At 41.0% G+C, this 14,083-nt stretch overlaps 1 protein-coding gene across 2 annotated transcripts; it reads left to right on the forward strand.

Annotated features, from left to right (window-relative positions):
* Window positions 1–4,150: 4,150 nt before the first annotated feature.
* PIGA (phosphatidylinositol glycan anchor biosynthesis class A) lies at window positions 4,151–11,745 on the forward strand. Of its 2 annotated transcripts, XM_054840280.1 has the most exons (6): window positions 4,151–4,243; window positions 4,523–5,187; window positions 5,755–5,887; window positions 7,166–7,298; window positions 8,688–8,894; window positions 10,614–11,745. In XM_054840280.1, the coding sequence occupies exons 2-6, from the start codon at window positions 4,536–4,538 to the stop codon at window positions 10,854–10,856; spliced, it is 1,368 nt and encodes a 455-aa protein (XP_054696255.1). In that variant the 5' UTR covers window positions 4,151–4,243; window positions 4,523–4,535; the 3' UTR covers window positions 10,857–11,745. The 2 variants fall into 2 exon arrangements, with proteins under 2 accessions (XP_054696255.1, XP_054696248.1); XM_054840273.1 differs by lacking the exon at window positions 4,151–4,243 and having other exon boundaries at window positions 4,273–5,187.
* Window positions 11,746–14,083: the final 2,338 nt, after the last annotated feature.

Raw genomic sequence — 14,083 nt, forward strand, 5'->3', positions numbered from 1 at the left:
ACAAGGCAGAATGCACCCAGCACCCAGGCTTTGTTTGCGACAAATGCTCCTGCTAGGGACTGGGAAGGACTCTGAGACCAGGCGCTCGGGTGCCAAAATGGTCCCTGCATAGAAGTGGTGAACGACTTACGCCTAGGTGGTGTAAAAGAGGATTATTCACTGCAACTGTCAATGCGGTGCAAGCAGCTGTCCTGTACTGGTAAGGACACAGATGTGACCTGTGTGTAAGCCCAGGGGACTGAGTGATCGAGACCTCGGGGCATGTGTGAGGGGCACAGGTTACATACAGATCTGAGACCTAACTAGCCTTGCTGATCAACTTCTCACTTCTGTTAGCAAATTCATCTGCCACAGATGAATTCCACCCTGCTTGGAAGGGAGACGTGCCTGTAAAATGGAAAACCAACTAATTTTTCGGCGTCTAAGAAAGAAATCTGGCTTAAGGTAAAGAAGCCCTTTTTACAGTTTGTGTTTAATGGTAATTTCCTTCATGGACTACATTGCAGTTCGTTAACCTTTCAACTTGAAACCTGTATTTTAAAAGTACATTAACATGTCATTTAATCCAGCTTCTGTGGAATTTCACAAATACGGGAGAAAGACCCAGGTGCTTGAATGAGAAACCCATGATTTTTCTTGGCTGCTTTGTGGGTGGTATTGCAGCCAGATACAGGATTGGCTGTAGGCAGCAGAAACCAGGCAAAACCAACCTTTTTAAGTTACTACAGAAACCTGTTAGATCCTGTTGTTAATTCCTAGCACCAAAAACAACAGCTGAGGTAGACAGTTGGGCCCTCACTCTCTCTTCACTTGAGTCTTAGGAGAAGTGACCGGCTCTCCAGCCTTACCATATAAAAGTAAACCAAATGGAAGGACAGTTCGTCCTTTCCTTCAGGACAAAAATTCCAAATATTGCTTTCCTCCTCATGTTGGAGCATATTTAATTCCAGCAGGATCAGAAACTGAAAACACTGTGTGTTTTTAAACAGGGTGTTGGGCTGTCTCTGGCTCTCTCCTGCTTGGTTTTACTAATCAATCCCGCTCTGTGCTTGCATCTATACACCACGATTCTCCATTTGGCAGTACTATTTTTCACTAATGTTCTCCATTTGGGGCTTCCAACAATTTCTGCTGTCCTGAATCCACAGAAGGAAAACGTCCTTCGGTGTGAGCCAGTTGTGCACTCCCACACCACTATCCCACGTCATGAGATTTCTTTTCCAGGAGCACTATGGCTCCCTCGCCGTGGCCACAGGCTCTGGAGCAGCACTGCTTTGCAACTCTGTTGTGAGCTACTTTGTGAACAATTGATTGCCTCTTTTTGTCAATTACTAATGTTTTGAAATAATAAATGTGCATACTTTAGGCATATCAAGTGTAAATAAATGCATTAATTTAGTACACCAGCCACTTCACCAAGCTGCTAGTTTTTCGTTACGACAGACATGCAGTAGAAGCAGCATCCTCCGCCAGGCTGGGGACAGAGTAGCAAATTCAGCCTGAGAGGAGGCTGAGAGGGAGATGATGGAGCAGGGTACCTGGCAGAAATTTTTCTGGCATTTTCAAGAACACCAAAGTGGTCTCCTTGAGGCAAGACGGCATCTGCTACCAGAACAAAGTCACAGGAGTCTCTTTAAGTCTCCTCCATCTTCTCTCTCCATTAACTCGATTTATGAGGGTGCTTTAGGGAGCATTTGAGGATCAGGCCTAGAAGCAGTAATTACTCTGCTGTCGTTGGTTTAACTTCTTTACTCTCTACTTTACATGTCCCACATTCTCACTCTGACCTTGCATGTGCTTTAAATGAGGGAGTGAATGCATCGAGTTAAGGCATTTAGAACGGAAGAAAATTTGATTCTCTCTTCAGCTGTTGGTCCCTTCCAAACAGCTTCACCTCGGATCAGGGCAGGGCAGACTCTGGATCTGCCCAGGATCAGTGACAATTTTATGAATAAACAACACAACAACACAGCCAGCGAAAAGTGCGGGGTACCCCATCCTTGTGGACAGAAAATTTAGCAGCACCATTGCCAACCTGGCAGTGGCAATGTTCCTTTCCTTTCCATTAAGGTGACAACGGGAGGAGGCGGCTGATATAGGGGGAATGAGTTGGACTATGGACAGGTATGACATTAAGCACAAGTAGATACATTTAATGAAGAACACGGATGTCAGATCCCCAAAGCTAACATACCAGGTCAAGGGCAGGAAGGCTTGGGCACAATACTGTTTCTGATTTCCCTCAGAAAGACGTGCAGAGCCTGTGGCCAGCTGCTGGGAAAGCACCAAGTCCTCTCCAAAGTGCAGGTAAATATAGAGGGACAAAAAATCACAATTGCTGTGGCATAAAAAGAGTGTTCTGAGATTAAGTGGATCTGTTCTGTGGAAGGTTTTGTAGGTCAGTGCCTGGTCAGTATTCCGGATTTGCACAGTGGTCGGTCAGCATCTGCTTATGGAACATGTAAAATCCCAGTTCTTTCGCTGAAGAGAGGGGCTGCTATGTTGTATACCAGTTATGATTTCTCTTTGGATTTTTTAAGCTTGCATACCAAGAATTATAACTTCTCTAGACAGGAAACAAGAAGAACAAGTCTAAAAAAAAATACAAATTTTCCAAATAGTTTAAACCATAAGCATTGTTTTTCTGACAAATAAAATTGGAATGACTAGTACAGCTTGATTCTTCAGGGCAGCCTGACACTGAGGGAGGTCACCATCGTCATTTACCAAGGATCACATCATGGGGTGCTGCAGCTGAGAACCTCCAAGTGCTTTCCTCCTTCTCTTGGCACTGGAATTTAATGCAACCTGAATTTCAGAATGGGAAGCTAAGTATGAGGCCAGAAGGTGGGACGCTTCTCACCTGCAGTGGGAGGTATCCTGCTGTGAAAGAAGAGGCCGGGGACCAGGTGGCCATAGGGATCCTAGTTCTCAGAAGAAACTGCAGCCTCCCACCTTCTGGCCTCATACTCAGCTTCTCATCCTGAAATTCAGGTTCTTACCACCTAGGAGGAGCTCCTGATGATGAAATCAGATTTACCAATACTGGTCTCGCCTTTCTGAACACGTGGGAAAAATTCAAACAATGAGCAATATTTTTCTTATTCAGCACACTAATGTCTTTCATTCCTTTCAGTCCCCAGAATTAAGTGTCTGATTTCCTCCTTGGTCCTTCTTGGGATCAGCGCCTCCAAACCATGTCTGTCCAAACTTGAACCTAACCAGGAATCCAGCCAGCACTGCAGCCTAGGTCAGCTTGTGCCGTCACTCATGACACACATATTTGCATAGGTGCGATGACGGAATCAAATCTCACAAAATTAATCTCAGAAATCTTGGCAAGAAGTAGCTGCCAAATATAATTTTGGGAAAGTTATAGGAAAGACATGAACAACCCTAGCCTGGTGAGGTAATGTCCTTCTTGGCAGTCAGCAGCAGTCAAGCCAGTGCTGGAGCTGCTTATGGCTGCTTGCAAAGCTCCTGGAGACCAGAAATACACAGCCAAGCGATACCAGCCCGGGGCATCAGCGCACAACTCACACAACCTAGCCGCATTTCTCAGAGTTCAAGCTCCTGGACTGTCAGTAAAAATCACGGTATTTTTATTTTCATTTAGACAGAGCAAGCTTCCAGCATTTGAGAACATTTTGGGAGTTCCAGCTGTGACTGAGCCAAACAGTACAGCAGAAAAGCTTCTCCACTGGGGGCAGGGCAAAGCCTTTGGAGTTTTAACGCACTTCTATGACTTTACAGCGTGTAGCTCACTTCGCTTTTTCGTGTACAAGATTTTTTTTTTTTCACAGCTACTGGCCGAGGCAGGCTTCCCACCTCGGCAAGGCCATCGCTGCTGCAGGACAGCGGACACCCCACTGCCCGGGAGCTCGCCTGGAACACCGGCCGCAGGCCTGAAGCGAAGCCCGCCGCTGCCAACGGCCCGCACTTCCCGCCCCTCCGCAACCCGGCACGCGTAGGGCCCGCCCCGCTTCCGTCACACGTCCCTTCCCTCTGTCGCGCGGTCGACATTCCCCCGGCCGCTTCGATTGGCCGTTTCTTTTCCCGCGTGACGCAGCGCCGGGCGCCGATTGGCTGCGACACTACGACAGTCTGGAGGCGGGAGCGCTCGGTTGCGGGGCGGAGTGTGTGTGTGGGAGGAATAGTCGTGCGGTTGCCGTGGTGACGGGGCGGCCGTGCCCGGAAATGGGAGGGGGCCGGGAAGCGCCCGGCGAGCGCTGGCGGCCGGCAGGTACGTGCACGCGCGCGCGCGCGGACGCACGCTCCCCCCCATCCCCCCCCTCCCTCCCCACCCCCTCGAGGCGGCCGCCGGTTGCCGGGGTGATCGCCCTCTTAAAGGGCCCGCGGCGGCCGCCCCTCCGTGCGCGTTGCTGGCGCTGGCGGGGGCCGCGGTGCGGCCTGCGCGGGAGGGATGGCAGGGCCCGGCGGCGGGGACGTCGGCAGTGAGGGGGCCGGGGGTCCTCGCGGGCGGCCGCCGGCAAGTGATGGCGCCTTGTGGTTCCCCCGGCAGGAACGGGCCCGGGATGGCGGCCGAGGGCCCGGCGGGGACGGCGCACAGCATCTGCATGGTGTCGGACTTCTTCTACCCCAACATGGGGGGCGTAGAGAGCCACGTGTACCAGCTGTCGCAGTGCCTCATCGAGCGGGGCCACAAGGTCCTGGTGGTCACCCACGCCTACGGCCGCCGGAAGGGCATCCGCTACCTCACCAACGGGCTGAAAGTCTACTACTTGCCCCTGAAGGTCATGTACAACCAGTCCACGGCGACGACGCTCTTCCACAGCCTGCCCTTGCTCAGGTACATATTCGTGCGGGAGAGGGTCACCGTCGTCCATGCCCACAGCTCCTTCTCTGCCATGGCCCACGACGCCCTCTTCCACGCCAAGACCATGGGGCTGCGGACGGTGTTCACGGATCACTCCCTCTTTGGGTTTGCAGATGTCAGCTCCGTGCTTACCAACAAACTTCTGACGGTGTCCCTGTGTGACACAAACCACATCATCTGTGTCTCCTACACAAGTAAGGAAAACACGGTGCTGCGAGCAGCTTTGGACCCTTTGATAGTGTCCGTCATCCCCAATGCTGTCGATCCCACCGACTTTACTCCAGACCCGTCAAGGAGGGATGACAGTACAATAACAATTGTTGTTGTCAGCAGACTTGTTTACAGAAAAGGTAATGGGGGATAAAATGTAAGTTTATTTTGGTTTTTTGGAGGGTTTTTTGGTGTTTTTTCTCTCTAGGATATGGTAAGAAAGGTCTTGGTTAGGTACCACTTACGCTGTATCTGTGGCATAGACTGGATTTTAAATGGGAGTTGTAAGGTGACAGTTCTGAGCTTTTGTGTCTGTGTGTTCAAGAAGAGGGAATGTACATTTCGGTTTGCATGTGTTGGGTTCAGAAGTGCATTGCTTTTGTAATATTGAAAGTTGAAATTTGAAAAATGGAAGATTTTGCTTGTATTTGGGCTAAGATTTAGGCCATAACTTACATATTCTCTTAAAAGTATTTTAACTGTTTTTTTATTTAATCAAGCATCGGCAACTTAAGTGATTTTTTTCCCCATATTTGTCTCCTAATAGATCACAAGTTGTCTTTTTTCAGAATTTTGTGCTCAGTGGTGTAACTGTCTTCAGACACTTTTTTTTTCTTCTCTTGATGTAGCCTACTACTATAACTCTATTCATGATGAGTTCTAAAATCATATACAATAATCGCTTGCTCTAACTTTTCTACTTTTAGGTATAGATTTGCTTAGTGGTATCATTCCTGAGCTCTGTCAGAAATATCCAGAGTTACATTTCTTAGTTGGTGGAGAAGGACCAAAACGAATCATACTGGAAGAAGTCCGGGAAAGATACCAGTTACATGACAGGTTTGTTCTATGCATGCCTATCACCCTTCAATGTACTTTAGGGGTGGGGAAGACAACAGCAACATCCTTTCTGCCTGCCTTCCTCCCCCCACCCCCGGAAAAAAAGCACCCAAAAACATGAGGCTGGAGAAGATGACAATTACTGAAGGCAAGGCAGAGACACCAGACACTAACTGAACACTTAACAGAGTTGGACTATGAACCTGCAAGTTAATTGATAGAAATAGAGCCTGTATGAACCTTCACTCAAGTCAGGGTATCATAGAATCATAGAATGGTTTGGGTTGGAAGGGACCTCAAAGACCATCTAGTTCCAACCCCCCTGCCATGGGCAGGGACACCCTCCACTAGACCAGGCTGCCCAAAGCCTCATCCAGCCTGGCCTTGAACGCTTCCAGGGATGGGGCATCCACAGCAGAGTAATCTGACTTTCAGAGAGGAATATGATTTATGTCAAACTGTGATGCTTGGATCACCTTTTACCATATGGCTTAAGGTGTTAGGCAGCTAGTTTGTGTCACTGCTGCTTGCGAGGATGACTGCTAGTGATTCATTTCATTATTTCAGTATGCCACGCTTCAGTGTGGTGCTTATCTAGTATGTGTACTTGTGGTACTCCAAACATGTTCCCTGGTGCTACAGTGTTCTCAAAATGTTTCTTTGCATATGCATTTGTGTATTTCTTTGCAGTTTTCCTGTTCAAAGACAGTTTTATGTGGCAAGGACAAGGTGCTTAATTTTCCTTTTCCTTTTCTCTGTTTTCTGTTGCCCGTTCTGTACTTCAGCCAGTGATTCCTCTGATAAAATTGTTTGTTAGTATCATTCTTGTTTTGCCCTTTTCTGTTTCCTAGTATCTCTTCAAAATAAGTATTCTAAGTACTTCCCCTTCCCACCCCCTTCAGATTTTGAGATTGATCAGACCTTACCTTGAAAATTCAGATAATACACCTAAACAAAGGAAGGATGACAAATTTTAATTATTAACTGCATGAAGCCATGTTCTCTTACAGAACTAGAAAACTCAGAAGCAATGTTTTGAAGGCATTTACTTTTAAAACAAAGTAACTTCTTCTCCCAACTTTACTTTCAGAAGGTTTTTTTAGTGTGAAAATAAGAAGCAGAGTCTTCTATGTCTTCATTTCTGGAAAAAATTCGTTCTCTTGCTATATAAGTGTGAAGCATTGGTACATTTTTCAGAATATGTATAACACTATACAGCATTATTACAGTCCAAATCTAGTGTTTTTTTGTTTTTTGTTTTTTTTTTCTTTTATGCAGGGTACGTCTCCTAGGAGCCTTGGAACACCAGGATGTTAGAAATGTTCTAGTCCAGGGGCACATTTTTCTCAACACTTCCCTCACTGAGGCTTTTTGTATGGCAATTGTGGAAGCAGCAAGCTGTGGTTTACAGGTAAAACCAAACAAACAAAATACTACCTGGAATGCATGTATCCATTTTAAACAAAGGTTATGATTAAATAATATGTGCTTGTAACATTTCATTTCATCTGAGGCTCTGTCTTTACAAAGGTGAGCAAATACTATCCCCATTTACACATCACCTGGAAGCTGGGGCAGAAGGGTTAACCAAAACTGCTCAAGCTCCCAGAAGAGACTTGTGCAGAATTGGGAATAACATGTAGATCTGCTAACTCTCAGTTCTCTGAACTAACCAGGCTGCCTCTCCAAAATGCTATTTTTTTATGTACCCCTTTACAGAGTTTTGGGGTAGTTACTGTTGATGAAGGTTTACTTTGACACTACTTTAAGAGGAGCTGCAGAAAAATGGATTATGAGCATGGGTGACTGGTCAATCAGGCATATTGAATTACTAGACTAAACCATTGTACTGGAACAGTTTTCTTCCTGCGCCAAGAACTGACATTTGTTTTCTTCTGTTAACTGAGGATGTATTTGCCTTACCATGTAGGGATTCAACGTGAGAGTTGGTGAGAGAGAAACTAGTAAAAGCCTTTTCTGGGTAATTTACAGATTAACAACTCAAAAAAAAAAAGTTAAATCAACAGACATAACTTAGATTCTTACATTAAAATATAAAGAAACTTTTTTTAAAAGACTGATAAGAGTATCTAATATACAGGAAGTGTAGAAAATGCAAGGGATTTTTTTTTTTGCTCCAATATCCTTTGACAGTAGTTACTACCTAGTTGTAATTATTCCCCTGTCATCTGTTTTCTTCTATAGAGGTAAGGAAGTTCTGCAGTTTTCTTACTGTTACCCACTGTTTAGAGATAATTGTATAATGTAGGCTTTAGTAGTTTCTGATTTCCCTTTAAAAATAATAATTCAGATTAAAATTAGTGAATTTCTAAAGAAATTCTTGTAAATGTTCAGTAGCCTGGAAGGCATAAACTGGAGTCAGATGTGGTAAAACTGTCCTCTCCAAGTAGGGATAACAGTTTTCATGAGGGACTCTGGAGAGAAAGTCCAAAATCTAGTTACACAGATTTAGTTGTGTACTGTGACAAACACCTGTAGGGAAGATGTGTCATAAACCACTCCTTAGTCTAAGTCTTCTGTTTTATCATGCTACCAAAGAATCATTCTGAACATCATTAAAGGTAATCTGCTTGCTAGATATTTTCTAGGGCCTAGGCCGTTAGGTTGCATATAGGTAAAAATCCCAAAGCATGATATCAATCTTTGCCTTCATGACAACCACTCGTATTTTTTTTTCCTGTTCTTCTTAAGTGCTGCATCTAAACAGTGTAATAGCAGTGTCATCACTCTATCTTATTGTTATGCAGGATATGTGCTATTTCTTTTGTTTCTTTTAAAGGTGGTGAGTACAAGAGTTGGTGGGATTCCTGAGGTGCTTCCAGATAATCTCATCATTTTATGTGAACCGTCCGTGAAATCTTTGTGTGATGGATTAGAAAAAGCTATTGCGCAGCTCAGATCAGGAACACTACCATCTCCAGAAGCTGTCCATAGTAAAGTAAAGACATTTTATACATGGAGGAATGTAGCAGAGAGAACTGAGAAAGTATGTGTAACCTCTTCTTTTAGATTATCTCAAAGTACGATTCTGAAACAGCTGCTTCTTTGAAACATTATTATGTGTGTTTTCATGTATTCTCTATGTAATCTTTCAGTGTAATTTTTCAGTGTGCTTTCTGTCAGAACATACATGGTTCAAAAAGGTTCAGAAAATACTTTGTTTTTCCCCACTAAATACATCCCTGGATAGGTGTTTATTTTTTCTATTTGCATTGTTTTATATGTTGTAACTGCTGATACATATTCTGAAGAACAGCCTAGATCTTTAGTTACATTTCTACTCATATGTTTTCCAGTCTTTACATTAAGTAACTTTTCTGGCATAACTGGAAAACATGCTGTATAGGATGTATGAAAAGGAAAGGACAGAATTCATGACAAAGTTTTGTCAGCCACATGCTAACAAGTGGTTTAAAATTCTGAGAGGTAGTTTAATACTGGTAGGCTGAACATAGCTGAATTTATATAAGCTATGGATGTAATGAAAATAAATTATCACACTTTTGAAATCATATTTCAGAATTAGAACCGCGCTTCAGCATAAAAACTCTGCCGTTAACAAAGAGCATTAATTGCAATAATGTTATAAATGCCTGTGGAGATCTGTCATTTCTGACTTCAGACCCTATGTTTTAGGCAAGAGAGTAGCTGAATCACATGCCTCTTAATTACATTGTAGTGTACTCATATCTATCTATCTATCTCATATAAGTCTCCTTGATGTATCGTGTACAACCAGTTTATTTTATAGTTTTCAAGTACTGTCAGTACAATTCATTTTATGATTTTGTCACTGCAAGCAACATTTCAATTGCAAAGTTTTTATAGAAGTCAGACTACTTTTCAGTATGCTTTATAGCCCTTTCTTAAAAAAACCCACAACTAAAACTCTGTAAAGGAAAATACTAGTATAATTGGAAGAAATATGCATGGAACTTACATTGTACAAAAGATAGTTGTTTGTTAGCTCATTGTGAAGTTACCCATAGGGTGAAGCCTGTAATGTTCTCAAGGGAAAAACTGTATCCTTTAAGCCTTTTTTGAGTTCTGTGTAGTGGGTATTTATGTTTCTGTTCTATGAAACACAGGAATATATATATTTTTTTTTTTAGTGGTTGTGGTTAATATGTATATTAAGTCACTAGTAGCATGTATTTCCTTTTCACATTCATAGAATTTTAAAATTTCTACTAGCAATTACTAGTGTTTCTTTAAATAAAAATCAGTATCCTATTTTGATTAGCTTGATTTTTCAAATAGAGGGATTTGGAAGATTGCCAACTCCTCTATGAGTTCATCCATCATTGTGTGGAAAATCTAGTAATTGCATGTTCAGACTCCTTTCCTATGACTGATGTGAATATGAGATTAATTCAATTAATTAAACCCCCCCAACCCTCTCTATATAGTATTACATGAGAGACAAATTATGCAGCCTTCCTATTTAATGAAATACTCTTGAGGTCTGTCAAAAAAATAGAACATTTCTTTTCCTTTTTCTCCTTAAATAAATTAATGAAATTTCTAGAACAGTACTCATAAATCAACATTTAAAATCTGCAAGACTTTTTTGGGGTAATATTTGTCCCATCTAGTAGTTAGGAATAGATAATTTATGTTGCGCACTGACAACAAAGTACTGCCTGATTTTTGAGGTGGAAGCAACATGTTTTAAGATCTTACTTTCTGTCTCTTCTCCTTTTAGGTGTATGACAGGGTTGCAGATGAAGTAGTTTTACCAATGGATGAGCGACTTAACAGACTAATGTCTCACTGTGGCCCAGTGACTGGGTATATTTTTGCTCTGTTTGCTGTTCTGAACTTCCTTTTCTTGACGTTTCTGAGGTGGATGACTCCAGATTCCATTATTGATGTTGCAATAGATGCCACAGGACCTAAAGGTGCATGGACTAAACAGTATTTTTTGGGGAAAAAAAGGAAGAGTTAAAGAACAACTTCCAAGCTCCTAAAATGCTCAAATGGAGAGGAAAGAACCCATCAGTCACTAAAAGTTTTAATGCTTGCTGATAGAGACATTACTCTTAAAATTCTTCAGTTTCTTTCTGAAGATACTGGAAAGAAACTTGGTTAAATGTGCTACCTCAATTTAGGATTATGTTTTAATTTAGTTTTGGATTCATGCAAGTTTATGGGCATCTCTTTTGCACTTAAAACTGGGAGGAGAACAAGGGTTTTTATAGGTGTCAAAAGCCTTTGAGACAAAAATACAAGATTTTTCTCAACAACTTGAATATTACAGAAAGTGACTGTAAACTTTAGTGGTTTTTGGGAAAGCAAAACACAAAAATTATTAGCTTACTGTAGTCCCTGCTAATTCCTGATATTTACTGTGATTTTTACTTTGAGACTCATTTAAAAATATTTAATTAAAAACCCAACAAGACACACCTTTTTCTCTCCTCAGATGAAAATAGCATTTGACATTAGTCATGGAGTCTGTTACCATGGAAATTTCAGACTTAGTTCTAGCAGTTGTGTCCCAGTGACAGTGTTTTACCTGCATAGCGTTATTATTTTGGTCTTCCCTAGTAAAACTGGATCATCCTGTTGCTAAATCAAAACTCCATAACGAATTTTTGATATTTTCAGAGGTGCTAAATTTGTCCTCTTCACTTACATGTGTGAAAGTAATGTAAAGCTTATGTCATTTTTTTAAAGCACATAGGTGAAGAAATTATATTCTTTAGAGATAATACAGCCTTCAGAAACAGCTCAGGCCTGATAACTCCTCCAGCAGACTATGCCAAAGTGTGAAGTAACACCCGTATGTGTGAAGTAACATGTGTGTATGTGTGTGCGAGAGAGAAATCTGTGAAGGGCTTAACAAGCACCATCGTGCTCGCTCGCTCGCTCTCTCTCCCCTCCCACCCACTCCCCCTTCCTCTGTTTTCTTTTTTTTTTTTCTGTTTTCTTTTTTTTTTCTGTTTTCTTTTTTTTCTGTTTTCTTTTTTTTTCTGTTTTCTTTTTTTTTTCTGTTTTCTTTTTTTTTCTGTTTTCTTTTTTTTTTTCTGTTTTCTTTTTTTTTTTATGTTTTCTTTTTTTTTTTCTGTTTTCTTTTTTTTTTCTGTTTTCTTTTTTTTTTTTCTGTTTTCTTTTTTTTTTTCTGTTTTCTTTTTTTTTTTCTGTTTTCTTTTTTTTTTTCTGTTTTCTTTTTTTTTTTCTGTTTTCCTTCCCCTTACTTATGACCAAAATGGCATTTCAGTCCATCTCTGGGAGGGATGGTGTTTAGTGTGCGTGAGTTCACCTACACCACATCAGAAACACTGTCAGGCAGGTTCTGCAAGTGGAATCTTGGGAAGGTATCCCTTAAATGGAAATAACCAATAGCTATGCTTTTCAAGGAGAGGAAAACAAACAACAAAACAACAAACCAACAAAAAAGAAGTGGCTTCTTGCATCTGTTAGCAGTCCCAAGTAATATATACCTGGGACAACAGGCGGCACAACATACCAATGTGTGAGGGGAGGCATTGATCTCATTTACGTCAACCACATCTAAAACTGCCCCCCTCCCTAATGCACTGGGTTAATTTTTTTTTTTTTCAAGCATCACTGAAGACTGAAAATCTTATGATTTTTATGACTCTGACTATGTATTAATATTAAAAGAACTGTATTAATATTAAAACTGTGCAATATGAAGATACTGTTTCCAAACCCTCAAAGGGCAGTATTTAAAACACGACTTCTGTCGATATCATCTGGTTTGTGTAGAGCCATAGTTACCCTAACATCTGACACTTTATAATTTCATTGAACGTATTTTCACGAAAACCAGAAAGGTAATGTGAAATAAATGCCATATACAAAATCTATTTTATTTTACTAGAATTTTTAGCCTTTGATATGTAATGTACAATGTGCATTGTATTACAATTTGAATTTTTCAAGCTCTGCATTAAAAGTGGAGATCAGCTAAAATGGTGCCACACAGATTATGGATAAATGGGTGGAATTAAGGTAATAGTTTACTTTTCAAAGTTACTTCCTCCCCTCCCCTACAAACATTCAAGTTTATAACAACTTTTTAAAAATACTGATTATCATTCCAGGGAAATGTTATATATATATATATATTTAAATAATACTTTGTTCATTTGGGTTTATTTCTTTTTGGTTTCCTGCAACATCTACAACCACAAATCAAGTTTTCAACAGGATTGTGAGAGTCTATTCAAAATAGTTCTCTCTTCTTTTCTGGAACATTGTCTACTTGTGAATAACATAATAAAACCTTGTTGTAGTCTTGTTTACAAGACAAATTTACAGTTTTTCTAAAAGTTAGTTTACCTTAGCATAAAGAATGGATATTTTTAATTAATATGTGGGAACACACAATGAGAAAGTACAGAAATACACTCCATATTGCTGCTTCCTATCACTGGTGGTTGGACTTCTTATGAGAAAGATGATTATTACAAAACATGCTGCACAAGCTGCCACAAAAATTTAATCCATAACTGGTTTAACTGGAATTATGCCTTTTCTCATCAAGTAATGCAAGTATTGCATATAACTCTTTGCAGGACTGATTCACTTACTGGCCTTGTGTAGTAGAGTAAGGGATGGTGTCACTGAATCATTTACGTTTAGTTTTAAAAAGCATCAGTGGGTGAAATGGAAAAGTTTAATAAAACAATCACAATAATAATAAAAAATACCCCGAACAGAGATAATGAGTGTATTTAGAAATTAATAAAAAATAACTATTTTAAAAAATCTAAGATGTTTCAGTTGTGCTTGAAAGTAACATTTGATCATTGTGAAATACTGGGGAAATGTTACCAAAGAGAGAGTGATACTGAGTAATGTCTTGCATAGAGCAGAGCCTCTAGTGTGGAGGAGGAGGGAACACCCCAAAATCTTCTATATAGAAGGGTCCCCCCCACCTTTCATAGAAGGGACCATTGATCTGCAATGAAATTCCATCCCACGGGCACAAGGAGAAACTGTTTCCAATACATTATATGCAGACACTGTGATTTAAGGTATAGACCACATGTTGATAATTGAAAATTGCGTGTTAAACCAGAACAAGTATCAAGTAAAGTATGAATGTTAAGATTTGTCTTTCAGATTGTGTTTTAGTGGATGTGGGTAGATCTGTAAGAAGGTAAATACACTGTAATGTACTTATTTTTGTGGTCAAGTTTT

Source organism: Grus americana, chromosome 1 (assembly GCF_028858705.1).
Source record: "Grus americana isolate bGruAme1 chromosome 1, bGruAme1.mat, whole genome shotgun sequence".
Taxonomy (NCBI): domain Eukaryota; kingdom Metazoa; phylum Chordata; class Aves; order Gruiformes; family Gruidae; genus Grus; species Grus americana.